We start from the raw sequence: 27,733 nt of genomic DNA, 5'->3' as shown, positions 1-27,733 counted from the left end.
CTCAAGAAAAGCAATATATATTATTCTCTAGGAAAAAGATGAAAAATCCTTTCCGGAATTAAGCCTATCTAAAAAGGGTTTTGTTTTAGTGTAATTGAGTCTTCTCATAATAATTGCGAGTGTCTTGTAACAGGTGAGAGCAAAAGAGCTAACCAGAAGAGACCTCAGTTTGAATATCAAGAGACTGAGGGTAATAAATAAACCTGAGTTATAGGGGGCAGAGCTCAGGGAATCACTGTCCTGAAGCAAAGATGTATATGTGTTCCATAATTAAGAGCCAGCATCTTCCAGGACTTTTGATAAACATTCTTCATGCTATAACTGAAAGTGTTTCCTACTGGATTTCTTGATACATTAAATTTGAACTTTTTATACGTTTTCTCCTAAACTTAGTGAAAATAACTATTAAAGGGAGAACGTGGGGGAGAGAGGACAGTATCATTTGACTTAGTAGTCCTTTTTCTTAAAAATTCTCTTACAGTTAAAATTGAAACATGAACTCCCCCTCTTAACTTAGAAACTAAAATAGCACCAATACTATTAAAGTTCCCTGAATACCCATTCTTTATTACATTCCCCATTCCCCACAGACAGCTGCTGTATTAAACTTTAGAGTCTAGGATTAGTCTCTTATATATGTAAACTCTTAAGGGGCCTCTTTGGCCTTTTAGCTCAGGATTTCATGTGTGGTCGTGACCCATTGTCCTATGCCTCAATTTCTCCCCACGAACAAAATATATTTGTTTATAAAAAGTTAATGGATATTCAGCAGAATTTAGATGTTTTTCTCAGATACCTCTGAGTGATTGAAGCACAGGTGCTCGTTGTAAAGATTTAGAGCAAAGCTCTACTGTATATTGTTTACTGAAGTGATCATGGAATCCTTCCCTCTTTTTGAAGGGTTATTTTACTAAAATGACAGTACATGAAATATTTATATATTTTATTTGAAATACCGATGTGTATTTTGAAATATTTCAAATGTAAACTTTTGGTTCTCTTTCAGGTTGAATCATGTAGCTGCTGGTCTTGTTTCACCGAGTCTGAAATCAGACACCTCTAGTAAAGAAATAGAGGAAGCCATGAAAAGAGTACGAGAAGCACAGTCCCTCATTTCTGCTGCTATAGAGCCAGGTAACACGTGTCTACACACTGTAGACCACATAATTCTTAGCAAGAGTTCTTACGGCATAAGTGTGGACGTGTGTTGGGTAACATGCTTGTCATCCTTTACTTCTCAAACTTTTGGTAAAATAAAAAATTATATAGTAGTGTGCCGCCCAGAAATGTTTAGAACTGTCTGGACACACGCCTGGTTGTCACAGTGGTACCAACTGCATCTTGTGCATAGAGGACCACAGGGGTATTCCTAGATGTTTCCTAAGATGAACAGGACAGCCTTCCACAAGGATTGATTCAGTCCAAAATACTGGTAGTACCTGAGATTATCTAAAACTTAATGTGGTATTTTGTGTTTTTAATCCTTTGTCTAGATTGGGACAGCATAATTTTTTAAGTTTTTTAATCTGAAAAACCTAGTGAAAATGGTTTTTGTTTGTGTCATTTGTGTAAAGAAAATCAGAGGTGTTATTCTTTTTCTTTTTTTTTTTTTTTTTGAGACAGAGTCTCACTTTATTACCCTTGGTAGAGTGCTGTGGTGTCACAGCTCACAGCAACCTCCATCTCCTGGGCTGAGGCAATTCTCTTGTGTCAACCTCCCAAGTAGTTGGGACTACAGGCACCTTTTATTGCAGTTTGGCCGGGGTGGAGTTTGAACCCACCACCCTTGGTACATGGGGGCCGACACCTTACGCACTGAGCCACGGATGCTGCCCGGATGTGTTAGTCTTTGTAGATTGTGTTTTTGAGACCAGTGAATGGATATCTTATTAATCTACCTACATATGTTTAGGTCTATGTCCCTGGATTTTTTTCCCCCTATTAAACAATTTCTTGTTCACTTTTTACTCTTATTTTTTAATAAATGGAAGTGTATTTGAGTACGGTGAACACTGTTCTAGTGATGGGCATAGTAGAAGCCCTAACTCAAACATTATAAAAGGGATTCATGGAACAAATATTTTGAAATTGTAAAAACAAAATAATAATTTTAAAAAATTGTTAAAATGTGTGCTAAGCTAAGTAAATAAGTGAAAATGTTTATAATGTGCATAGTATTAGAGAAATCGTATTTTTAAAGTATAGTGCTTGATAAACTGATACCAAATGTTTTATGTCATTTTATCAAAAAATGTCAATAGTTGCAGGCACTGTGTAATAAGCAGCAAGAGCTTTTAGATACAAAGCTAACACCCACCATGCTCTAGTTGGGGGCGTCCAACCTTTTTTCATTTCTGTTGCACATTGGTAGAGCCCATGGGAGTTGTCTTGTCCACACAGAGAGGCTGCGCGTACCTCTCATGATTCTGACAACACAGATAAGCAAGAAGTGTCCTCACGAGATGAGAGTGCTGTAGGTTGGATACCTGTAATTGTTTTCTGTTTTCACTGAAAACTCATATGACTGGAATGACTGAAAGTTGTTTCTTTATGAATTGATGTTTTTCCCCTGAGATTTAGTGAATTTATTATTTATAATGACATTCACAATAAATTTAATCCTGTTAATGAAATGACCCAAATGTGAACCATAGAGGAGCTTGATCTCACTTTGATGATAGTCCATGTGTTTAAATGGACTTAAACAAATAAATAAACGGACTTAGAAATAAAGTCCAGGCTTTATTTCTCCCATTAGTTTCTCAGTTAAAAGAATTTATGTGTTATTTAAAAGCTAGGAAATAAAATACTTGAGTTCTGGGCTTGTCTCCCTCCCATACTTACACAACTGAAAATGGGTGGGTAGGAAGAGTGATGGGTTGGGTTATTAAAATCTAATTCTGTCTCAGAAGTAAGAATGGAAACAGTGAACACGTCATGACTTCTGGATCTGGGAGCAGACACACGCGCGTGTGTTTATTTAGCAAAGGGGCATGAAGTTAAATGGCAAAGGAAGAGTTGGGTCTGTCTTTGAACTCCGAGAATGAATATGTGCACATGAGCACAGCAAGGAACGTTGTGCTGGACCAAGAGCTTGAAACGGTCGGCCCTTTTCATAGATTGCTTTTGACAGTGAACACTGCACAGCTCCCAGTCTGACAAGTGAGGTAGTCAGAGGAAAATTAATCAGAGAATTTAAGTCTAACGTGGATCTACAAAAAAACTTGAATAATTTGTAATTTGCTTTACTTTATTCAGTTTCAACATTCTGATTCTGAAATGTTTACTTATAATATTTAAGGATGTATGTAAAAGCCAAAGTTAAGATGATAAATTTTTAGAACAACTTCTGAATGGGAATAATCATTCTGTTTGATTTCTAAGCACAAGCTTTTTTTTTTTTTTTAAATTTTAAATCTAGATAAGAAAGAAGAAAAAAGAAGACATTCAAGATCAAGATCACGTTCTAGGAGGAGGAGGACTCCCTCATCTTCTAGACACAGGTTAGACAGATTTTTTTGATAGCCAGTTTTACTTTAGATGGAGGTCAGTTCTGACACCTCTGTCTTAGACTCACCAGCCCCTGCTTAAAGTGTAAAGTGTGTTCTACTGACCGCTGCCGTCTAATGAGTGTTCACACCTCTGTAAAGTGGTGTTTCTGGGAAGGTAAAGAATAGATAGATGGTTTATTCTTTAAAACCCACAAAAAGTTTAAAAGGAAAGCACTAAGACTTGAGCACCAGAATGAGTAAATACTACAGAAAGAACACTGGATTTGAAACTTTGACGTGATTCTAAATCTGACTTTTTCACTAGACTACTGAGACTATAAGATTGGCATGTTTGTGTACCCCTCAGATTACCCATCTAGTGCATGAATTATCTTGAATGATAACTTGCTGTTATTTCTGAGAGTGTTCCTGTTATGTTAGTACTGTTTAAACTAACAGAGGATGTCATTCTTTTACTTGGCCTGGAATAAGACTGTTCTCTTTTCCATATGATGTCATTTTATGAATATAAAGAGGTTCTCTCTAGACCACTGGCTCTCAAACTTGCTGATCTTAGAATGCTTTTACACTTGTAAAAAATTGTTTGCTTCTGTTGTGCATATATGAAAATTGGAATGATACAGAGAAAATTAGCGTGGCCCCTGTGTAAGGATGACTTGCAGATTTGTGAGATCTTCTGTATTACTATAAATATGTGTGAGAACCTCAAAGAGCTTCTGCTTATGTGGCCTGTATCTGTCAGTGTTGGCTGTGTGAAAAATTAAAACTGTTGAAGTAACAATAGTAAAGCCATTCATGTTAACATAGCTCTGAAACAAGCCTTTTTCAAAAAATGTTTGGTGAGGAAAGTAGCTTTTTTTAACTTATTTGCAGATTTCTTTGACAGCTCAGTGGAAGGCAGCAGGATTCTGCATACACCTTACTGCACTGTAATTTGATTACTGTACTTTGAAAGTCTGACTTCATACAAATACATACTTAGAAAAGAAAAGGTAAATTTATAGTCACTTCAGGTAAACATGATCAGTATTCTTTGATATAATGCCAAAATTTGATTTGTATTTGTTATCCAGTATCAAAAAGTGAATTATAAGAATATCATCTCATACCTCAGGTGTTAAGATGCTATCAACTTCACGGTGGTGGATTCAAGTTTTCCAAAATTCTCTTGAAAGCTCAAACGTTACCACCGCCAACTAATTCATTTGTTTTTCTTAAATTAATAGACTTTATTTTTCAAAAGTTTGTCTGCCAGATGCTGAAGTCTGAGTACCCAGCGTTTGTTGGTTCTTGAAGGTGATGTGTCAGGGAGAGGGAGCTAGCTAGTTCCTCCTTCTGACTCACTGTGCGCTGTCTCCCTTCACATATACTTTCTACTCTAATAGGCATCTAAAGTGATTTTTGCATACTTCCCATTCCATCAAGAACCTACTCAAGTGACTAGATTTAATTCATCTTCTGTTTTAATAATACTGAAGGGACCAGATTTTAAAAATCAACTTTGCTTTTTCAGAGACATCTTTAAGTGAAAGTGGCATTTCTGTTTCTATTACTCTTGGCCACAGGTGCAGACCTGTGTGCCAGTGTGTAGTGCAGTGAGTGTGCCAGGCATTGAGCGGCCACCACCCGGTTTGTGCTGAGGCATCGCCAGCACACCCACCATTGCTTTTATATCATTAGTACAAATGTCAGCACAGTGAAAAAAAATAATATTTTATTATCTTGAAAATAATTTTGACCCTATGGATTCCATGAAAGAGTCTCAGGCCGTCTAGAGTTTCAGAAACCTCAACTTGAAAACCGTTGTGCTTGAGTTTATCACCAACTATTTCAACCATTTTTCATTTTTTCTTGATTTCTAAACTCTGTCTGGTTGGCCTGATTGTATTCTAGTTGGTTCCAACATTGAGAACTACGCTGCTCTAGTTGTGGTGAGTTATTTCTGCTGGATTCAGCTCCCCTTCGCGCCCTCCTTCCACTTGATTCTTGACTCCTTGTTTGCTGATAGCCTTCACCCCTGGGTCCGTTGTTTCTCAAATTTAGTTCTGTCAGTTGTCTTTCTTCTCTTAGTATCTTTTACACTATGGTTTTTACCAAGGGTTAGACAAATCATTTCTCCCATTACCGGGATTCTTGAGAGAACAGTGGAGTAGGAGGCTGCCCTGTGATAATGAAAGCAGTGCTGTGCAGTCTTCACAGTGGCCGGCTGCTCTTCAGGCAGCCTGTGTATACGCTTGTTCTTTCTCAGAGATAATCCCTTTCTCTTCATTTTTGTTGTCATTATCTTACTCTAGTGTCATTGTCTTAGTTTAAGTCATTTCTTGGGTTGGTTATTCTAGGGTTGTCCCATATGTTATGTCTTTTATTCTCTGTCCCCCACCTTGTCTCCCAGCCTGTCTGTTCTTAGAGATGTCTTTGAAAAAGCCCAACTGTGGGTCATGTCAGCTCTCTTGAATCTTGACAAGTTCCCTTAAAAATGACATTCAGGGTTCTTCACTCTTTAGTCTCCTTTATCTTTGCAGGACCACTTGCCCCAACAGACATTGTTGCTGTGTCTGCGTGTTTCTTGCTGCTTCATACTTTTTCCATGTCTTCATCTCCACCTAAGGAACTCCTTTTCCTTTGTTCAAGGTACTAAGTTTTTCTCCCCTGATAGATTTTCCCTAATATACTAAATCTTACTAGGCTTCTCAGATTTTAATAAGAATTTCTAAAAAAAAAGAAAACAAAGAGGATTTCTAGCTGGGTGTGGTGGCTCACGCCTGTAATCCTAGCACTCTGGGAGGCCGAGGCAGGTAGAGTGCTTGAGTTCAGAAGTTCTAGACCAGCCTGAGCAAGAGTGAGACATCATCTCTACTAAAAATAGTAGAACTGAGGCAAGAGACTCAATTGAGCCCAAGTTGGAGGTTGCTGTGAACTGTGACACCGGGCACTCTACCCAGGGCGATAGCTTGAGACTTGGTCTTAAAAGAAAGAAAGAAAAAGGAAAGAAAGAATTCCTTACTATGACCAGTGAAAACTGGAAATAAAATATTTAATCCCTGAATTGAGACACTTGTATCATAACAGGGATAATTAGGGTGTATCTTCAGCATCTCAGTGTATAAGATGACCGTAACATTTAGTAACCTTTCTTACTTTGCTAGATAATATACTAATCTCTATTTGATGATTGTTGAAAAGTCATATAAGCTATTATGTGTAGTAAAGTGATTCTGCCCTACATTGCCCTGGAACAACTACATTAGGACCTCATGGCCAGTAGATTGATGGTGGTGCCTCTGCCTGTTTTTTAAAAACTACTATTAATCTACACAGCTATGATTTAAAAAAAGAAAAAAACTACTATTAATCCCTTTGTTTAGTAAGAAACCTGTATGAATACTGTTGTGATTTATTTTCTCCATCTCTACTTTTCCTGTATTTATTTTATCTTTTTGTTTCTACATTTATTTCTATTGAAGTAGGAAAAACGTATGACTTGTTAGTTGAAAATTTTAACATACATTCCTCTTCAAGCCAAAATCCTCAGAAGATGAGTAATAGTTAATTCTAGTAACATCAGTTTTTGTTTTCCAGAATGTTTTAATCTCTTTAAGAAGAAAGTGGTGAGGCTGATACTTTATAGACTTGTTATTTAATTCAGAGAATATTTTTAGTGCCTTTTATTTAAGTTATGCATTGTAGTAATTGCTCAATTTCTTGTCTTTGTGAATATGCAGAAAGGTAGATAAGAATTCCATTATTCTTAGGCTATTGAGATGTTATTGCAAGGGATGTAAAGTAAGTAGTTTGAAATATAAAAATCTTTTGAGGTTAGGCACAACTGATGGGTTTAAGGTGATTGTTCTAGAGAATAATGGCAACAGAAGCTATCTCCGCACAGCAGTAAGAGGAAAGAAGGGATTTAATAATGTATTAATAATTAATGTATTATTAGGGCACCATTGCTCAGTGGTTAGAACTCCAGCCACATACACCAGGGCTGGTGGGTTCAAATCCAGCCCGGGCCTGCTAAACAAACCAAAAAATAGCCGGGCATTGTGGTGGACGCCTCTATTCCCAGCTACTAGGGAGGCTAAGGGAAGAGAATTGCTTGTGTCCAGGAGTTTAAGGTCATTGTGACCTGTGACACCGCAGCATTCTACTGAGGGTGACAAAAATGAGACTCTGTCTCCAAAAAAAAAAGTGAGAAACTCTGTTAAGTGTTAATAAAGGTATTACTAATTTCTAAGGTATCAAAGATATTTACTGTATGGATTGAATAATGAAAGCAACCAGAAAGGAATTATCCCCACTTAATAGGTAGTTAGTCCATATGTCTATCTGATATTTAGCTGAGTATTCACACAGTGTTTTTACATTTCTATACATGTCCTGGCTTCCTTTTACGTTATTAGGCGGTCAAGGAGCAGATCGAGGAGGCGGTCACATTCTAAGTCACGGAGTAGGCGACGATCCAAAAGTCCAAGGCGGAGAAGATCGCATTCCAGGGAGAGAGGTAGAAGGTCAAGGAGCACATCAAAAACAAGGTAGAAAAGACTGTTAACATTGGGTGAGAAGACAAGTGTCAGAGTTCCCAAGACCCCAAACACCATGCTACTAAGTGACAGAAGAGGTGGTCGGGTTTGGGAAGCAGAGACAGGGCCAGACGGGAAGAAACTGTAGAATTTGAGGGGACTAACATTTATTTTTCTGGTGCTTTCTTGTAAACTGGAACTTTAACTTCTAGCTACGTAGAATTTCCTAGTAAAAATTCTTACCTATCCTACTACCTTTTTTTGTTTTCTACTTTCCATTGGACCACTGCCAAGGATTCAGTGCTACCAGCCGTTCCTTGCGGTATACCAAAGTAAGGCAAGATAGCTGTGCCTCCTCATCTCTGTATATCTCATTATCAGTGACTTGGAAACATCCGATAAGGATTGCTGTACACCCTGAGCCATACTGGAGTTTCTCTAATCCTGTGATTTGGGACCAGTCAAGAGTTAAAGTGAGGATTTATGAAAAAAGAAACCCGTTAACACTTTATTTCCACTTAAACATACATTCAGTAACCAGTCTTCTCATATGGAGCCGAACCCTTTTAAACTGTATGCCCCAATGATTTATATTTGTCAGATACATACATTTTCACAGCGCTTAATTTTTTTATCAACTGTTCTTTGTCTTTTTCAAAAATAGGTACCTTAATTTTCTAGAAGCAGCCCTATGTTTTGTATTATTTTATCTGTTCATGTATTTAAATAATGTAATTAAAATAAGTACAACTGGGAATCCAACAAAATTTATTCTTGGTAAGCATATAAACTCAACTGATGGGAACAGGGAGCTGGGTTGGCTGTGCTGTCAGTGTTTAGGCTGTAATGGACTTCTCATCATGTTACACAGTGAGCTGTCTGTTAATCCATGCCTGCTTAATGGAGCAATTATTCAAAAAGGAATTCAGTATTCCTTCCTCCATGGACCTTGTGGTTACTAAGGGAGGAGTGGTGAATGTAATTGCGGGGGAGGGGGGTTTTAAATGATGGTTGCTACTTGTTAACGTTGGAGGAGGTTTAATTAAGATGTGACTCAAGTATTAAGTTCTGATATATTTGACTAGACTCTGGGGGACATGGTGTTAGGTAGAAAATGCTGTTTCTTGAAATAGTAGTTTCATGTAGGTGGGCTAGGAAGATAAGAGCTCAGATTTGAAAGAGATCATAAAAGGCTTTGTTCACCGTATATTTGCACTTGATGCAGGAGACAACTAGAATGGGTTGAAAAATGATGAATATGGAATTAATATATTCAGGTTTGTATATTAAAAGATTTTTGAGAGAGAGTGTGGACTCAACTTAGGAAAGGAATGACCAGAACCCATTAGGAGACAATTGTAATCTAAAAACAAGATGATAAAAACTTTAATGAAGAGAGTGGCTAACTGATGGAGCAGGATGAACAGAGAAGGGAAGGAATAAAATAGGGTGGAAAGATTAGCTCAGACCAATAAAAGGAACACTTAGACCATAAAGTTACGGAGCAGTTAAGGTGAGGTGTGTGTATTCATGGGACTCTGATTGAACACATGGAGGCTGGTGCTCCACCCTTTGCTCAGGGTCTTTGGAAGAATGGTAATCTTGGGGGAAAATACTGTGATGAATAGAATAAAATCTTAAGAATCTGTGAAAAGATTTTGATTTTAGGTATGCCTGTAGTACCAGTCCATTACGATAGGATGTTTCTCTAGTAAGTACTGAATGGCTAAGAGTGTGAAGTAGCAGAAGCAGCAGCTTGACTTGATCCCTAGGGAAGGTTAACACAGGATATGTGCTTCGGAAGAACAATGTTGGTGTCACGGGGGTTAGCTCTGCTAGGAGAGGTAGGTTGGGGAAGTGGCGGTCATCTGAGAGAAAAGAAGGGTTGAAGAGCCTGAAGACAGTGACTAAGCCTGTGGTGTTGACCACCAAAACATACCAAGAAACTGGCCGGCACCCTGATTACTTTCTCATCTCATAGTCTGTGCCAGGGGAGATAAGTTTTACATATGAAGCACCAGGAGAATAGGAAAAGGGGATTTTTAAAGGAGTTGCATAACACAGATATGATGAATGAGCTATTATTTTTAAAACAGTTTTGGACAGAATAACATCCATGCTGTGAAGTATGGGATTAGATCTGATTATACTTCTGTTTTTATTTGTAACACTGTATGAATTGGCATTAGCTGAGCCTTCTAGTGCATTAATAAGTTGTGTTCATTTGTTAGAGACAAAAAGAAAGAAGACAAGGAAAAGAAACGTTCCAAAACACCCCCAAAAAGTTACAGCACAGCCAGACGCTCTAGGAGTGCAAGCAGGTAAGATAGCTTCATGAAATCTCAGGACTTTTTTTGTTTTTAACTCAATAGGTGAAATGTTTTCTAGAACATAGATAAGTTTTTCCGTTTTGAAAAAGTTAAGCTTTGCCATTTCTGAAAGCTTTTGAAAAGACAGTTTGTGAACTGCGACTTTAGGTTTCTCTTTTTTTACTTATTTTAAGGTGTACAGTATATTTGCTATAACACAAAATTCAACAAAGGTTAGTTTCTCTGTCTTAACATTTTTTTAACTAAATTTTTCTCCCCTTATAATGGGTCATTGATAAATTAATGAGAATCTACGTAAGTTCACCAGAAGGCTCATGCCATGTTAAAAAAAAAAATCAACTCAAAATGAATGAAAGACCTAGATATAAGTGCTAAAGCTATAAAACTCTTAAGAGAAAACAGAAGTAAATCTTGTATGATCTTAAATTTGACAGTGGTTTCTTAGATAAAACACCAAAAGCATAAGCCACAGAGGAGAGAAGTTAAACCAGAGATCACCCATATTAAAAACTTAAAATTCAAAGGATACTGTCAAGAAAGTAAAAACCTACAATGCTAGAAAATATTTGCAAATTATATATCCAATAAGGCAAGGCCTTTCTGGTACCAGGGACCAGTTTCATGGCAGACAATTTTTGCACAGATTGGGGTTGGGGGTGGAACCCCCAGTGCTTTAGGATGATTCCAGCACATTACATCACATCAGGCCATCAAGCTCATAAGGAGCCGTCAACTTGAATCCCTCAGATGAGCAGTTTACAGTAAGGTTACTGCTTGTATAAGAAGCTGATGCTGCCATGTATCTGACAGGAGCAGGGCTTGGAAAGTGACGCAGCCCCTGGGGAGCAGCCTTAGATGGTGCATAGCCAGCTCCCTCTAGCCCAGCTGTTCTCAACCTGTGGGTTGCCACCCCTTTGGGGGTCTCGTGCATATCAGATATTTACATTATAATTCATAACAGTAGCAAAATTACAGTTAATGAAGTAGCAACGAAAATAATTCTATGGTTAGGAGTCACCACAACATGAGACCCTGTATTAAAGGGTCACAGCATTAGGGAGGTTGAGAACCACTGCTCTTACCCTTCTGCTCACCTCCTGTTGCACAGCCCAGTTTCTCATATGCCACAGGCGGGTACTGTCCACGGCCTGGAGTTGGGGACTGTAGTGATAGGGACTTAATATCTTAGAGCAGGCATCCTCAAACTACGGCCCGCCTAGGACATTTATCTGGCCCACCAGGTGTTTTTGCCGCCGCTGCCTGTCCTGCTTAGCAGCCGACTCATCCCAGGGCCCACAGTCTGACCCTCCAATGGTCTGAGGGACGGTGAACTGGCCCCCTGTTTAAAAAGTTTAAGGAATCCTGATCTAGACAGAACTCTTACAACTCCATAGTAGAAAGGCAAGTAATCCAATTAAAAAATGGCAAAGACTCTATAGGCATTTCTCCAAAAAAAGTAAGCAAATGTTCAATAGGTATATGAAAAGATGTTCAGCAGTTATCTGGGCGTTGTGGTGGGTCCCTGGAGTCCCAGCTACTTGGGAGGTTGAGGCAAGAAAATTGCTTAAGCCTAAGAGTTTGGGGTTGCTGTGAGCTGTGAAGGCACAGCACTCTACCCAGGGCGACATAGTGAGACTCTCAAAAAAAGAAAGAAAAGATGTTCAGAATTATTAGTCACCAAGGAAATACAAATCAAAATCACAGTGAGATAGGACTTCACCCCCATTAGGATGGTTATAATGTAAAAGATGAAAGGTGTTGGTGAGGTTTTAGAGAAGTGAGAACTCTGTGCATTGCTGGGGTGAATAGAAACTAGTCCAGCTGCTTTGGAAAACAATCTGGCAATTTCCAACAGTGTCGAACATCAAGTTTTTTGACCCAGCAATTTTACTCCTGGAAATTTTACCCAAGAAAATGAAAAACGCATGTCCATATAGAATCTTGAATATGAACATTATAGCATTATTTGTAATACCCCAAAAGTTAGACCATATGTTTATTAACTAGCAAATGGCTAAACAAGATCATATGGCCATAAAATGAAATAGTATTCAGCAATAAAAATGATACATGGTGGGCAGCGCCTGTGGCTAAAAGGAGTAAGGCTCCGGCCCCATATACTGGAGGTGGTGGGCTCAAACCCAGCCCCGGCCAAAAAACTGAAAAAAAACCAAAACAACAATGATACATGGTTTGGCTGCTGTTTGGATGAACCTTGACAACATTCATGAAAAGCAACATATTGTGTGATTCTATTTATTTGGAATTCCAGAATTGGCAAGTCTATAAAGATAGAAAGTACATTACTAGATTGCCAAGGGACAGGGAGAATTACAGGGATATGGGGTCTCTTTTTAGAGGTGATGAAAATGTTCATATTTTAATTTTTGATTGCTTTGTTTGTGGCTAAGTTGTATAACTCTCATCTTACCAGTCTGATACGTTTTGAGAATCATGAACAGATGAACAGAATTTTTTTTCTGTTGTTCGGGGTTCATTGAGGGTACAAAGAATTAGGTTACACTGGTTGCATTTGTTAGGCAAAGTCCCTCTTGTAAGTTGTGTACAATTGTTATAATCCATGTGAGGGCTGGTATGGTGGCTCACAGCTATAATCCTAGCACTCTGGGAGGTAGGTCAAGGTGGGAGGATCACTTTAATGCAGGAGTTCAAGACCAGTCTAAACAAGAGCAAGATCCTGTCTCTACTAAAAATAGAAAAACAACTGGGCGTTGTGGTCGATGCCCATAGTCCCAGCTACTGAGGAGGCTAAGGCAGGAGGATTGCTTGAGCTCAGGAGTGTGAGGTTGCTTTGAGCTGTGATGCCTCTGCTCTGTAGGGTGGGCAACAGAGTGAGACTCTTGTCTTTAAAAAAAAGGAAAAAGAAAACAATAATCGCTGAAAGCAGGGCCTGTTAGGGGAAAGTTTGTTGTGTTTTAGGAAGTCAGTTTGATTTCTGCATTTCTACTAGTTGTCTGAATTTGGTCTAATGCTTAAAAAGTTAATTTTTGGATTTTATAAGTGTCTGCATTGTGTACCACAACAGTATTGAGTTATCCTGTACCTGTTGTGAACAGTGAATGTTTGAATCTAAAACTGATTTTTTTTTTTTTTTCAATGATAGTTTACTTCCAACTTCAGTCTTTTCAAAAAGAATTGCTGGAGATGAGGGGTTTTCTTGAGAGCAGTAAAAGGAAAGATAGGTACATGGTTTTCACAGGTTTGGTATCTGATGGTTCAGATAGTAGTAGGAAGCAGGTCTTCATCATAAAAGTATTCCAAGGATTCCTAGTGAAGCTCCTTCTGTGTCTGCATTTTTTTAGATCATACTGTATTTTAAAGCCCACTTTGCACATTTGTCATTCTAGAGAAAGACGGCGACGAAGAAGCAGGAGTGGAACGAGATCTCCTAAAAAGCCTCGGTCTCCTAAAAGAAAACTGTCTCGCTCCCCCTCCCCTAGGAGGTAAGTGTTCCAGCCGTTTGGAGCTTTTTATCACTTCTCAACCTTGCCTAAGATCGAGTGTTTGTATTTTTCAGAAATTGTCAGTTGTAAAGCTCTCCTGTGAACGTTCTTAAGAATGTTCTGATGTATTCTCCTTTAAGATTTGAGACTTAAACACTCTAGGATTTCAAAGTTGTCCTATTTATATCTTGTGAACTTGGGTCAGGCTCACTATCTTACTGTCCTTCTAGACATAAAAAGGAGAAGAAGAAAGATAAAGACAAAGAACGGAGTAGAGATGAAAGAGAACGATCAACCAGCAAGAAGAAGAAGAGTAAAGACAAGGAGAAGGACCGGGAGAGGAAATCAGAGAGTGATAAGGATGTAAAAGTATGTTTACAGGCGGATTTATTGGGGTATTGTGGGTGATGCTGGTACTTCTAAGAAGTGATGTTTCTTTGAAGACGTTTACTTTTATTATCTTCCTTGGCAAAGCAGGTTACACGGGATTATGATGAAGAGGAACAGGGGTATGATAGTGAGAAAGAGAAAAAGGAAGAGAAGAAGCCAATAGAAGCTGGTTCCCCTAAAGCAAAGGAGTGTTCTGTGGAAAAGGGACTTGGTGACCCACTGAGAGAGTCCAAAGTGAACGGGGACGACCACCACGAGGAAGACATGGATATGAGCGACTGAGCTGCGGCGGGTCACCTGTGCACATGCGTCAGTGTCATTCCTTTGTGTGGTTTAGTGTGCTGTACCTGTTCATCTCAAACCTAGATGTATACAGCTCTGAGTTATAAATGGTTATAAAGCTCCTGGTATTGACATTAGTTACTTACATCAAAAAGCTTTTAGGAAACGGTGCAGGAGTAACCAGTTGTCACAGTGAAAGCTGACTGAGCAACCAAGCAGTTTTACTACCCTGGTGCTGCTTCATCACACAAGTGGAAAGCTGCATGCATCTCCATACAGCAGGCATGGGTTGTTTATGTTGTATGATCTCCTTTATCAAGTAAGTTCACTTAATAGTATTTCTAGAATTTGATTCATTGCCGTAATAGAGCCATGTAGGGAATGCACTGATTGCATGTTATTGTGGCAAGAATATCCTAAATGTCATTAAAATCCTCCAACATGACAGATCTACTTACGGTCTTGTTTGTTGTTGACATGACGAATTAACATTCTTATAGTTACATCTGGAAATGAGCATTTGAAATAGATAATCCTTTAAGCCCTGTGGCTAAATTTTTGTGGCTTTTGTTTAACTTTGAAAGGTTACATATGCACTAACCTTTTTTGGTGGCTAATTAGGCTTTAATTACAGAAACAAGATTTCAAATAAAACTGTCTTTGGCAGTGAGTAAATAGCATATTTTGAAGTAGAGTTGTATACTTTTTCATAAGGTGTTTAGGAATTTTTTTCCTGAAATAATAATTTATTCCACATTTACATCAGTGAAAGCTATCTGCCTATCCTGAGTCCATCTGTTTAAAAAAAAGTTCTCTCTTGTCCTGATTTTCAATTTTCCACCCTTACATTAATTTGTTTTAAGCACAGTGTTGGAAAAAGGGGGTAGTGCATTTTAAATTGACCTTCATATGCTTTTAAAATAAGACAAATCTACTTGATAATGTACCTTTTATTTGATCTCAAATTGTATAAAAACAATAAATTTGTGTTACTATTACTGCGGTAGTGATCTCATGTTATATGCAAAGTAGTTAGCAGCTGTTTTCCTAGTTAAGGAGTTCCAAGCTTCACTTTTGTGCAGTAAAACAAAAGTAGGCTACAGTCCGTGCCATGTTGATGTACAGTTTCTGAAATTGTTTTACAAGACTTTGATAATAAACCCTTAAACTTATGTTCATGTTCCTGTAAAACCGTATTTGTATTTATTTACGCTACTGAATGTATGACATGTACCTCATTCATTTCACCAATTAAGTTTTTTTCCTTTCCACATTTAAATACAGTAACAACATGAATTCCATCACTGTAGTGATAGTTGGCATTAGAATTGTCAATGATTTAATTTCTATCTAAAACAGTCATTTTCTTAGCTTAGTATTATGATTTTATTTCTTAGGGTTCGGGTGTGGGAATGGGATTGGGTAAAGCAATGAACTTAGGATGAATAAATGATCCCAACTCTTATCTAGTAAATTTATATTTTCAGTGAAATATAAATATTTGCCTTTTCTGGAGTAGTATAGAAGCCGTCAGTGACATGTATCTACTGTACAGTAGTAAATAGTATATTCATTTATGAAGTAAGTAGTGTCAGGATGGCTGGAATTAAGGGAAAATGAAACTTGGAATTGTAGCTTTTATCCAAGTTTCAGTATATAAATTGGATTTTTTTTAACTATTCTAAAGTTGAAATGCCATACAGAAGAGCAGCATTGTTTTTACAGTTTGTAGTAAGTAACTTTTTAAAGATTTTATCAAAAGGAATTTTGTCTATGAGTATAAGAAGTTCTAGTAATGGTCCTAATAATCACTGCATTTTTTTAAAAAGTTGAACACAAATGACATTTAAACCTTTTTTAGTAGGTAAAGGCAGAACCATGTGACATGACCATTTTTGTAAGTCAGAAACGAGTAGCATATTGGAAGTCTCATGTGGAAACCTAGTACTGTAAGTCTGTTCCCTCACTTGTAATCTCTGCATATAAATACACTAACTTTTCTAAAGGGATTAACTTTTTGCTTTAACATAGTGCAGTGAAGATCATCCGTTCTTGGGATATTTATTTTCAACGAACATTTTCTGCACCAAGGTAGTGTTACACTGGGCCACACACCTTTTACAAGATAACCAGTTGAAATCAGGTGAACACTGCCTCCACATTGAGTTTTGTTCTGTATTTGGTAGTAAAAATGATTTAAAAATAAAAATGGTTTTGTTGGAAAAATGCTTGTCCTTATTTGCCTAAATTCTTCTGAAGGGAATGAATGGTGGTGGTACATGTCTACAATGAGCCTTTTCAGATGGAAAGATTTTTTTTTTTAAGAGTCCAGTTGTGAATTTGAGAGTATCTTAATAGAACTGGGAGAGCTGAGTTTTTTTTTTTTTACTTCAGTGTTCCAGGTGTGAAATGGAAGTGATGGCTGCCCTACGAAATACAGACATCCCTCCGACACTCCAGGTTTGCTTCTGGACCCCTGCAGTAAAGCAAGATGATTATGTTTGGTTTTCCACTGTATAGAAAAATGTGCACACTAAATGTAGTCTATTAAGCGTGTGGTAGCATTACGTCTGGAACAATATATGTGCCCTAATTTCAAAATAACTGCTAAAAATGCTAGCAACTGTCAGTCTTCAAAAAGTTAGAGTCTTCTTTGCTGACAGGATCTTGCCCTGATGATGTCTGCTGAATAAGAGGCTGTGATTGCTGAAACAATGAGGTTTGACTCATTGTATGAACGATTTCTCTGTAGCCTGCAATGCAGTTTGATAGCGTTATACCCGGGATAAACGTTTTGAAAGTTGTAGTCAGTCTTCTCAAACGCTGCTGGCTGCTTTATCCGAGTTTATGTCGTGTTCTAGTTCCTTTGTTGTTTCAGCAGTGTTCACAGCATCTTCACCACGTGGGGTTCCCTCTCAGGAAACCACCTTACCCACAAGGAGCAGCTCCTCACTCACCAAAGCTCTCCGGATACAGCAGCAGTCTATCCAGATCTCCAAGGTCCACTCCCTGTTCTGCTCTTTTCTACCGGGTGTCAATGACTTCCATGGAGGTCTTGACCTGGCAAAGTCATCCTGAAGGTTGGAATCAACATTTTTCAAACTCCTGTGATGTCAGTATTTTGACCTCTGTGGATTGTGAATGTTCTTAATGGCATCTAGGATGGTGAATTCTTCACAGGTTTTCAATTAACTTTGCTTAGGCATCACAAGAATCACTTAGACCCATGCCAGTATACTTCTAGGAAATGATTTTTTAAAACTTGAAAGTCAAAATTGCCCCCTTGATCCATCAGTGCAGAATGGATTGCGTGTGTGTAGGCCTGAAAACATTCCTCCTGTCTGTCGCTTTCATCAGAGCTCTGTCTAGGGTAGCCAGGCCCATGGGCAATGAGCAGTCATAATATCGCAGTTGTAATATTTTGAGAGGAACCTTTGTTTCAGAGCAGCAGTTCCTAACAGTGGCCTTTAAGTCCTAAGTGAACCATGCCTTAGGGATGTGCTGTTATTCAGGGTTTCTTCTTCCATTTCTGGAGCACAGGCAGAGTAGATTTTAACCTGTCTTAAAGGCCCTAGGATTTTCAAAATGGTAGCTAAGCGATGGCTTCAAAGGTCAGCCGGACTTCAGCCAGTCTAACAAGAGAGGCTTTGCTCTGAAGCTTTGAAGCCAGGCCCTGACTTCTCTCTTACTAGGCTGTTTTGTCCACGTGTAAATCTGTTACTTACAGCATTAGTGATCTTCATCAATGAGCTTCCCTAGATCGGGGATAACTTGCTGCAGCTTCTGCGTCAGCACTTGCTGCTTCGCCTTGTATTTGTACATTGTGAAGATGGCTTCATTTCCTTAAAGCTCATAAACCAACCTCTGCTGTTTCTGTCTTTTCTTCAGTTTCCTCACTTCTCTCAACCTGCGAAGAATTGAAAAGGCCTTGCTCTGGATCACACTGTGGCTTAAGGTAATGTTGTGTGGCTGGTTTACTCTTCCATGGAGACCATGGAAACTTCCTATCAGCAGGAAGGCTGTGGCACTTTCTCGCATGCCGTGTTCCCTGGATTAGCACCTCATTCCCTCCAGGAGAGTTTCCCTTTGCATTCACTGCCCGGCTTAACAGGCCCAGCTTTGGGCTCATCTTGGCTTTCCACATGTCTTCCTCACTAAGCTGAATCATTTCCAGCTTTCAATTTAAAGTTATGTTAGACCTGCGACTCTTCCTTCAAATCCCACGGTTATTATGGGTGTTACAATTGACCTAATTTTAATACTGTTGTGTCTCAGAGAAGAGGGAGACCCTCGGACATGGAGAGAAGGGGTCCTGATGGTAGATTAGTCTGAGTGTGTGTCTTAACACGGACGTGATGGTTCATGGTGCCCTAAAATAATTACAGTAGTAACATCAAAGATCACTGGTCACAGGTCCTTGTAAAGTTGTAATAATGGAAAAGTGTGAAATCCTGCAAGAATTACCAAAATGTGTCCGAGACACAAAGTGAATGCAACCACAGTACTTGGAGAAATGGAGCCAAGGTACTTGACACAGGGTTGCCACAAACCTGCAATTGGTAAAATACACAATCTGTGACGTGCAGAAAATTGTGCGCCTATAATTTAAAAATGCAGCCGAGTGCTTGGGTTGCATAGGCGATGGTGCTGTTTGATTGTGGGACTTTAAACAGGATGTAATAATTTACATTTTGGTAGGAGTAAATGTTAAAGCAAAGCACAAAATAAATTGCTTATGTATTATTTAAAATGCTATGTTTCCCTTTACACTTTTGTGAAGATAGTTTTAAATTTATTGGTGCTAATTCTGTAGATATGGAAGGTAGGAATAAAACATAAATAAGTACTTGGAAAAGGTAAAAAATAAGGTTTTGTAGTGGAACAGGAAAAACGAATCTTACCTTAACCCGAAGCCACATCGCAACTGAGTGGGATTCCGGCCCGCACACTGCACGGCTAACGCGGTATTGTCGCTCCATAGGCTATTTCTTCAGTCTAGTGAGACTACCACTTGTGTGGGTGGGCACTATGTGAAGAGTTTAAGCTGTCTGCAGTTTTGATACATACCTGTAAACTGAATTGAGAGTTGTTCTTCAGTCTATGTCAAAACTACCTACTGCATTTCACCCCTGTACTGCTTCAACTATTTTTCTGATCAAGTACATGTAGTTGCTTTCAATTTAAATATGGATGTAATGGAATTGCTACTAATACTTTCATCTTAGAAGCATCTAGAGTATGTCCATTAATAAGGCTTTATTAGCAGAAGTAGTGATTATACTTCTCTAAATGTTTTCTGATACTTTTCTAAATGTTTCCTGGTATTTGATGCCTTACTGTTTTGTTCCCATTTTCCTTTTACATTTAAGTATATATGAAATTCATTTAGACATTCTTACAAAATAACTTACATGAGGACCATAATTCTTTTATAGTGGTAATATTCTTAAGAATATACTTAAAGTGTATTATAGCAAATGTTAAACAATCTAAGACAACAGAGTAAGAATCTAAGTAATATATTTAAATACCAATAAAATATGGCCTTACAAAAATAATAGAAGTGACACATTCACATCCTTTTCAAAATAGTCTCTTTATTAAAGATTATTTTCATAATGCAATGTCACTAAAATTAGTGTCATGGTGTCTTTTTCTTAAAAATAAAAGCTAATGTATGGTTTGTGCATGAAAAATTGAGGATACAGGGTTACAAATTAAATAGAATATTCCAAAAGATGTTTAATATTATTGTTCAGTTACCCCAAAATGTAGTTTTAAAATTTTCTGCCTAACATTGCAGATATAAATAGGTTGAGCTTTCTACATATTTCTAAATATAATTTTAACGATGAACTAATGGTAAAAATTGCCTTTTTTCATTCACTAAGTTGACAAAGCTAAAATTTGTTAAATACCACAAGTCTTGGTGTACAAGCGTCAGATAGATTAGGAATATTTCTGTCTTCCCACAGAATTAATGTAGCAGTCAGGATTCGATCAGAGCAGCAGAGCCTGTAGGAGGAAGGATTTACAGGGATTTGGCCTTAATCGCGGCAGCTGGCTAAGTGGTCTCTGTAAGGCTTGTTCTTTGCATCTGCTGTGGGAGGTTGAAGTCCTCTGGCAGCTGGGAAGGAATGGTGGAGGACCGCGGGGAGGGTAGGCAGTAAGCAGCTGAACCAAGGACAGCACAAGGTGGAGCCCACGGAGTGGACTGAAGCCCTGGCCAGGTCTTGTTGCTTCTGCCCTTCGTGGGGGGGGGGGGTCTCTTGCAGAAGCCAGGAGGCTTCATCGTGGACCTGGACCCACAGTCAGAAGCTGAAGGAGGATCCAGGGGAAGGTGGAGCAACTGCAGGCCCGAGTGCAGCTCCCCCCACAGGGCAGCAGAGAAAAGCCACACTGGATGAGAGACAGTACACCACCCATATTCATTAGTCACATGCTGCACAATGCTGTCTGGGTCAGTGACGTCCCCTCAGATTATAAGGGAGCTGAGAAGTTCCCGTTGCTAGTGACAACTGCAGCTATTACCTCACAGCCCCCCGCCCCCAACCCAGCACTCACTGTGCTGCGTCTAGCAGGGGTCCTCAAACTTTTTAAACGGGGCCAGTTCACTGTCCCTCAGACTATTGGAGGCCCGGACTGCAGCCCCAGGACGAGTCAGCTGCTAAGCAGGACAGGCAGCGGTGGCAAAAACACCCGGCAGGCTGGATAAATGTCCTAGGCGGGCCGCATGTGGCCAGGAGGGCGTAGTTGGAGGACACCTGGTCTAGAGCATCCAGTCACATACCCTACAGAGCACTCGATCATAAGCTACTGTTACTGGCTTACGGATAGACTATTATCAGTGCAGTGTGCTCCTAAAAAAGAAAACCAGGCAGCGCGCACAGTAGGAGGGGTTCCAGACAGCAGCTCCATGTGTGTAACTGTCCTTGAAGACCCTGCAGCAGAACAAGATATGGAGGTGGGAAGCAGGGATGGCCCTATCTCTGACCCTGTGTATGACTAGGCTAATGCATGTGTGTGTTTTAGTTTTTAACCGAAGTTCCAAAAGTTAAAAAAAATTAAGAAGGAAAAAGCTTAACAGTGTTTCTCAACCTTCCTAATCCTGCAACCCTTTAATACAGTTCCTCACGTTGTGGTAACCCCCACACATGAGGAGCAGTGTCTCGGTTCCTAAGACCATCACAAATGTGTGTTTTCCAATGGTCTTAGGCAACCCCTGTTGACTTGTAATAACTCCAGGTTAAAACCGCTGCGAGAATAAGGATCTAAGGAAAAACTATTTTTGTACAGCTTTACAATGTGTTTGTGGTTTAAACTAAATTTTTATTACAAGTCAACAGTTTTAAAACATTATAAAGTTTATTTTTTTAGACACAGGGTCTTACTCTGTCACCAGGCTAGACTGCTGTAGTTGGATTATACATACCTCACTGCAACCTCAAATTCCTGGATTCAAACAATCCTCCTGCCTCAGCCTCCCAAGTAGCCATGACTGCACACGAATATCAACACAGAGCTAATTTAAACAATTTTTTTCCTTTTTTTACACATGGGGTCTCACTAGGTCTTAACACCTAGCTTTGAGCAATACTCCAGTCTTGGCCTTCCAAAACACTGAGATTACAAATATGAGCCACTGGATCTGGCTAAAAGTTTGTAAAGTACAAGATTAATATATTATTGAAGAAAGGAAAAGTTTTTCTAACAATTTAATGTAGCCTAAGCGTACAGTAACATTCCAGGCCTTCACACTCACCCACCACTCACACACTCACTGACCCGCATAGAGTAGCGTGCGGTCCTGCAAGTCCCATTAGTGACTCTAAACGCCCTATGTATGTGCCCTGCCGTTTTCATCTTCTAGTTCTTATTGTTACTGCCCCTTTTCTATGTTAGGTGCATAAACACTTCCCATTGTGTTCACACTGCCCCACCCTTCAGGACAGGAACATCCACACAGGTTGGCGGCCCAGGAGCAGGGGGCCAGGCCAGACAGCCCAGGTGCGTGGAAGGCCATCCCGTTACATGTCACCTGATGACACACTTCTCAGAACATATTCCCACCATTAAGTGATGTGACCGTATAGGAAACGTCCCAGCTAGTGCCGTCAGCCTTCTCTAGTGACCAGTAACGCTAGAGCTGGGAGCTACAGGGAAATAAGTGGTGGGGTTCCTTTTTTTTTTTTTTTGGTAGATTTTGCTTTGTATATTATTTTTAGGTGTGTGTGACAAAAGTAAAACTGTAATTCTGTGTACCTTAAGTACCATTATGGGTTAAAAAAAAAGTACAACTATTCTAAAATGAATGAGCTCTAATAATTAAACAGCCCATCATTAGGTAATCCTGTAAGGATGATCACATGATGTAAAAATGTAGTAATTTTTAACATGTCACGAAATTTTAGATGGCAACCAAAGATACTAATGCCCAGATTCTAGACATAAAATGCTTTGTAAAAGTAATTTTTGCTAATTCATAGTATTTAAACAAACCACAGGCTTTTACTGAGGTTGGTTTTGCTGGAGGGACTTGACACTTCCTGTCCGTTCTGCTCTGGCAGGTTTCGCTGTCAGCTGTCGTTGAGAGGTTCCAGTTTTCAGGTACAGCACCTTTGATAAGGACGCATTTTGTTAATTTCAGAAAACATGATTAAGCTACCTTTTGCTGGAATTAACAACAGAGGCATATTATATCCCATGCTAATTCTTTCACTCAATTTTTTTTTTTTTTTTGTAGAGACAAGAGTCTCACTTTATCGCCCTCGGTAGAGTGCCGTGGTGTCACACAGCTCACAGCAACCTCCAACTCCTGGGCTTAGGCGATTCTCTTGCCTCAGCCTCCCAAAAGGCTACCATAGTAAGCAGGTCTTCAAATTTACCTACAGTTTCTACTCCCACTTTTTCTCCAGCACACTAAAATATAACATGAATGAGCAAAAGGAAGCACCCCTTAATTCAGGAGTTAACTCTTGAGCAACATGGGTTTGAACTGCGCAAGTCCACATTTACAAGATCTTCTACTGCGCCCACCACCCCTGCATTATTCAAGGACCAACTGTATTTACTTCTAATATTTACTCCAGCCTTTTCTTGGCATTGAAACAAATCTTTACTGCAGACTTAGTGAAAATCAGGACGAGGTCTCAATAAACAATCATTATTCATCACCGTCCCCCAAGGTGTGAATAATTAACTGCATATGGGTAACACTATAAAAAACCATTTTTATTAGCGTGAGTGGGGTTCTGACCAGGAGAAGGAAATTTGTTTTTCAGCTACTTCAGTTGGCTGACCAAAGTGTCAATTTCCAAACCATGTCAGGAACTTTGTGCTGACAATAATCTGCTTTCTACTTTCTCTTTATGAAATCTAACCATTCTCTGCATACGAATGTCTACGGAAACAAATTGCCTCAGCCAAGAACTATTTTCTTGAGGACAGGAACTGTATATTCTTTAGATACCTGGTGGTAGTTAGGATGACTATCTCATGGTCACCCCCAATTTAAACAGTTTCTAAATCACAAATGGAAGGCATATAACTTATTACCTACCTACATTACGAAATCTTGATTTTCCTGTGAGATTATCAAAATATATCGCATTATGGCCTATTCATTTGAAATACTACTTATAGCTTCATTCATTAACTGGATTAAAAGGCACATTTTGAAAAATCTAATATCGTGAAAAGTTTATTTGCATTATTTTTTTCCATCATCATAAGAAATACTGACATTTGTTTGTTCTCTGTGATCAGAAAAAAGACATTTTGGAATGAATTATCTATTTCTGCTATCTTTTAAAGAAAGTTAAGTCTTAAAAACAAAAGCCAAGTGCACAGTTTGTCAGTGGTCTTCCTATCTCCAGTGTACCCCAGCAAATACTCGTAGCTGTCAGGGAACTGAAAAACCGCAGGCTGCACTTTGCCATGCTTCTTCCTAAGATGTGTCTGCACTTAAGGAAAAACCTGCAGTGTATTGTGTAAAGTATCCCATGTTCTTACAAGGTAAGAAGCCATTTTAGGCAGTGATCGCTGCCTTTCAGCATCTCACATTTCATAGAACCACTGACTGGATAATTCAGTCTCTAAGCCACTTGATCTACAACCATTCCCTAATAGGGATCAACTTCTATCTAACGAGGCTAGTCTGGATTTACCAACTCTTTCCCCATGAGTTTCCCAAAACTCATCACCCATGTAAGGTAGTAATAAGGTCTTTAACCATGATTATTTATCTTCTTTATAAAATGTATTTAATAAAATGTTAATACCTGCAATGTATGCATCAGTATGGAATATGTGGCTTTCAGTATGTTTATTATAAAATTTTTCTTATGATTGATGCTTTGGATTTTTAAATAAATCATCTCTTCAATAGGGTCTCTAAACACATTTCAAATCATCTAAAATGCTGGAAAAAGTTTAAAACTACTGGTCACTCTAAAAAAACTTGATAGATGCACTCAATACATTTCTCAGGATACATTTAAAAAACATTTAGCTAAGCTCTTTAATATAACATGATACTTTGTGACTCTTAACACATGTACAATATTCTCCCTAGTTTATTTTCATTCTTGGACCTTTAAACCATATTTGGAATAAATATGAAAAATTTTCAGTGCAAAAATGAGTATTGCATGATTTTAACACTTTGGAGATAATTAAAATCAATAAATATTTTCCAGTGACTTCAAAAAAATAAACAATAGGAACTGTCAATCTTGTGTATACTTCTGAACTTTAACTTGTAACAAATATATTCTGTTAGCATATAAAATGTTTTTACCTTATTTTGAAAGCATAAATATGTAGGGTTGTCCAAAACATGTGAATTGTTTTTTAAAACTGACACCATTGCATCCATATTCCACTAAAAACAAACAAAATAATCAAACTGATGTGCACTTACTAGGAAGCAAGTTTAAAAATCTGGAATTTTTTTAAAGTGCTGAGATTTGGAAGAGGAATATCCTTAAGCATGCTAACCATATCTTATCATGAACATAAAAAGAACTATTAAACTCAAGTTTAAAAAAAAAATAGAGGTTCTATGAAAGGAAGATTAGTAACAAACATTTTCCATTGAAGAAAGAATTCAAGTAAAAACAAATAGCACCACAATGAATTGCACTAAGGTGCTAAAGGAGGTACCTTATTCCCTGCAGAGTGAACGCTCCTTCTGAAATGTATTGCAACATATAAATGCAATTGTTTAATGGGTACCATTTGGTTCATTCATCTACAGAAAATTGCATTCCTTCTAGTTCATTATATTGAACAAACATTCAAATTACTGAACTATATATACATAATGTTACATAGTTTACATTTTATGAAAACAAAGCTTGGAAGGAGTATTTATAAATGTCACCTTGAATAGAAGATGACAGGTTTAAAAGGGCTTCATATCTCTTAAGACTTTTATGTTAATGGTCCAGGAGTGTTTTAGATATAGATATAGATATAGATATATTTATATGCATATATATCTCAACAAGTGTAAAAATTTTTTAAAAACAATTCATAGCACTCATAGCTGCTTTACATACGAAGGTCTTAGGGTAATTAATGTGTCAAACTATTACATTTATAATAAGTATTTTTTTTTAAAAGATTGAAAATGGCACATCAGGAAACGTGATAAATCCTTAGAGGCCCATTTCCTTATATCCCATTACTGATGTGTCTATTCCATGTGTGATCCCTTTTCTTCGCTGAAAGCACGTGTCCCTGTTTGGATTCACTGTGGAGTCTCTGCATTCCTCTTCCTTGAGCAGATGGCATTATTTTCCATGTCAGTTAAAGGTCAGGAAACCGGCTCGGGTCTTCCTTGTAGTCATCAGGTATAGTAAAGATGGACCCATCAAACTCATCATAGCGAAACTCCTGAAAAGTCACAGTGGCTGTGATTGTGGGAAACACGGGTATATCTACAGAGAGACAAACAAGTGATAACATGATAAGATCAAATATCAATATATTTATCCATATCCCTTAAAATGTAAAAAGCCACTACTCAAGGACCAGAGAAATCCAAATGTGTATTTAGCCCTGAGTGTGTGGTTTAGACAAGGGTCTAGATATTGACGGGTGAGGAAGGAAAGACATAGAGACAGCCAGAATTTTTTATATTAAAAATTCAAGATCCTATTTCTTCCTAATCATAATAATCTTTTTTCTTTTTCTTAGGGCCAAGGAACAGCCACTTTGGTACTTTCTGCATTCTGACATCTTTTTTCAGATTAGAGTATAATATATTATTCTGATGCTTTGAGCTGATTTATTTTCCTTCTTATTAGCTCAAGTCAAATACACTAATCCTTTTTTGTTTTAAAACACTAAAACAAATCCATCACTTAAATAAGGGAGATAAAATCTCATTAAAACTAGAGTTGACACCATATCAATACAGTCCAATATTCTTCCAAGTGAAATATATTTCTGGCTAAAACCTTTTTATAAGTGAAATTTGGCATTTAAAATGGGAACATACATTAATCATTCTGCTTAGTTTTATTTCTAATATGAGTTACTAGAAAGAGCATAAATCATAAAATCCAGATTCTGATTCCTATCAATTTTATTTAAGAACCTCAGGGATTTCATCTATAAAATAAACTCTGAAACTCCCTTCAGAAATTAGTCTGTGGAAGCGATAACTCAAGCATCTGCTAAGGGTAAAGATACATAATAAGTGAAGACTGACTGATGAGAGGTAGTATTTTACTGGAGAAAGCAAGTCTTATGTAAAAAAGAAAAAAAAAATACCTGAATTAGACAAACACAAAAGTCGACAAAAGAATTAGAGTGTTTCCAGTTATTCTGGGGGGGCGGGGGACCCACATTTATTTATGTCTACTGTGTACAGATGCCGTCCTAATCCAGTGGTCAGTGAACAGCCTTTTTCCAACACTATTTTCATAAAGTTTATAAGCTAAGAAAAGATTTTATATTTTTAAATAATTGAGGAAAAAAATAATATTTCAAGAAGGAAAAATTCCATGAAAGTCAAACTCCAGCGCCCATAAATCTTCTCGTTGGCCCATCAGTCTACTTATTCTCTCTGGCTGCTTCTGTTCACCAAAAAGAAAAGGAGAAAGAGTTGAGTAGCAGTGACAGAGGCTGAGTAGCAGAGTCACAGGCCTTGGGCGGTGCATGTGGCTCAGTGGGTAGGGTGCCGGCCCCATAAGCCGAGGGTGGCGGGTTCAAACCCAGCCCTAGCC

General features: G+C 38.3%; 2 protein-coding genes and 1 non-coding gene across 18 annotated transcripts in view; 2 read left to right on the top strand and 1 right to left on the bottom strand.

Moving 5' to 3' along the window:
- SRSF11 (serine and arginine rich splicing factor 11) overlaps positions 1-15,689 on the top strand; it is a 42,360-nt gene extending 26,671 nt beyond the window's left edge. For 10 of the 15 annotated variants that reach the window (XM_012801696.1, XM_012801697.1, XM_023509901.1 and 7 more), the window contains 7 exons: positions 1,007-1,134; positions 3,422-3,503; positions 7,913-8,044; positions 10,264-10,353; positions 13,731-13,826; positions 14,057-14,195; positions 14,301-15,689. In XM_012801696.1, the coding sequence (XP_012657150.1) occupies positions 1,007-1,134; positions 3,422-3,503; positions 7,913-8,044; positions 10,264-10,353; positions 13,731-13,826; positions 14,057-14,195; positions 14,301-14,498 (865 nt within the window). In that variant the 3' untranslated portion in view covers positions 14,499-15,689. The remainder of the gene's footprint in view (positions 1-1,006; positions 1,135-3,421; positions 3,504-7,912; positions 8,045-10,263; positions 10,354-13,730; positions 13,827-14,056; positions 14,196-14,300) is intronic. The other 5 variants (XM_003784226.2, XM_023509897.1, XM_012801698.2 and 2 more) reach the window with 1 other exon arrangement.
- On the top strand, positions 4,094-4,198 carry LOC111723368. Its single transcript, XR_002771930.1, has one exon. It is a non-coding gene; the product is annotated as a U6 spliceosomal RNA (small nuclear RNA).
- A 10,013-nt stretch (positions 15,690-25,702) lies between the features above and the next one.
- Positions 25,703-27,733, bottom strand: part of ANKRD13C (ankyrin repeat domain 13C) — a 52,620-nt gene continuing 50,589 nt past the window's right edge. For both annotated transcript variants that reach the window (XM_023509894.1, XM_023509895.1), the window contains one exon: positions 25,703-26,440. In XM_023509894.1, the coding sequence (XP_023365662.1) occupies positions 26,383-26,440 (58 nt within the window). In that variant the 3' untranslated portion in view covers positions 25,703-26,382. The remainder of the gene's footprint in view (positions 26,441-27,733) is intronic.

This window comes from Otolemur garnettii, unplaced genomic scaffold (genome assembly GCF_000181295.1).
Source record: "Otolemur garnettii isolate 467f Iridium unplaced genomic scaffold, OtoGar3 scaffold00010, whole genome shotgun sequence".
NCBI classification, from domain to species: Eukaryota; Metazoa; Chordata; class Mammalia; order Primates; family Galagidae; genus Otolemur; species Otolemur garnettii.
This window is presented reverse-complemented; position numbering and strand designations above follow the sequence as displayed.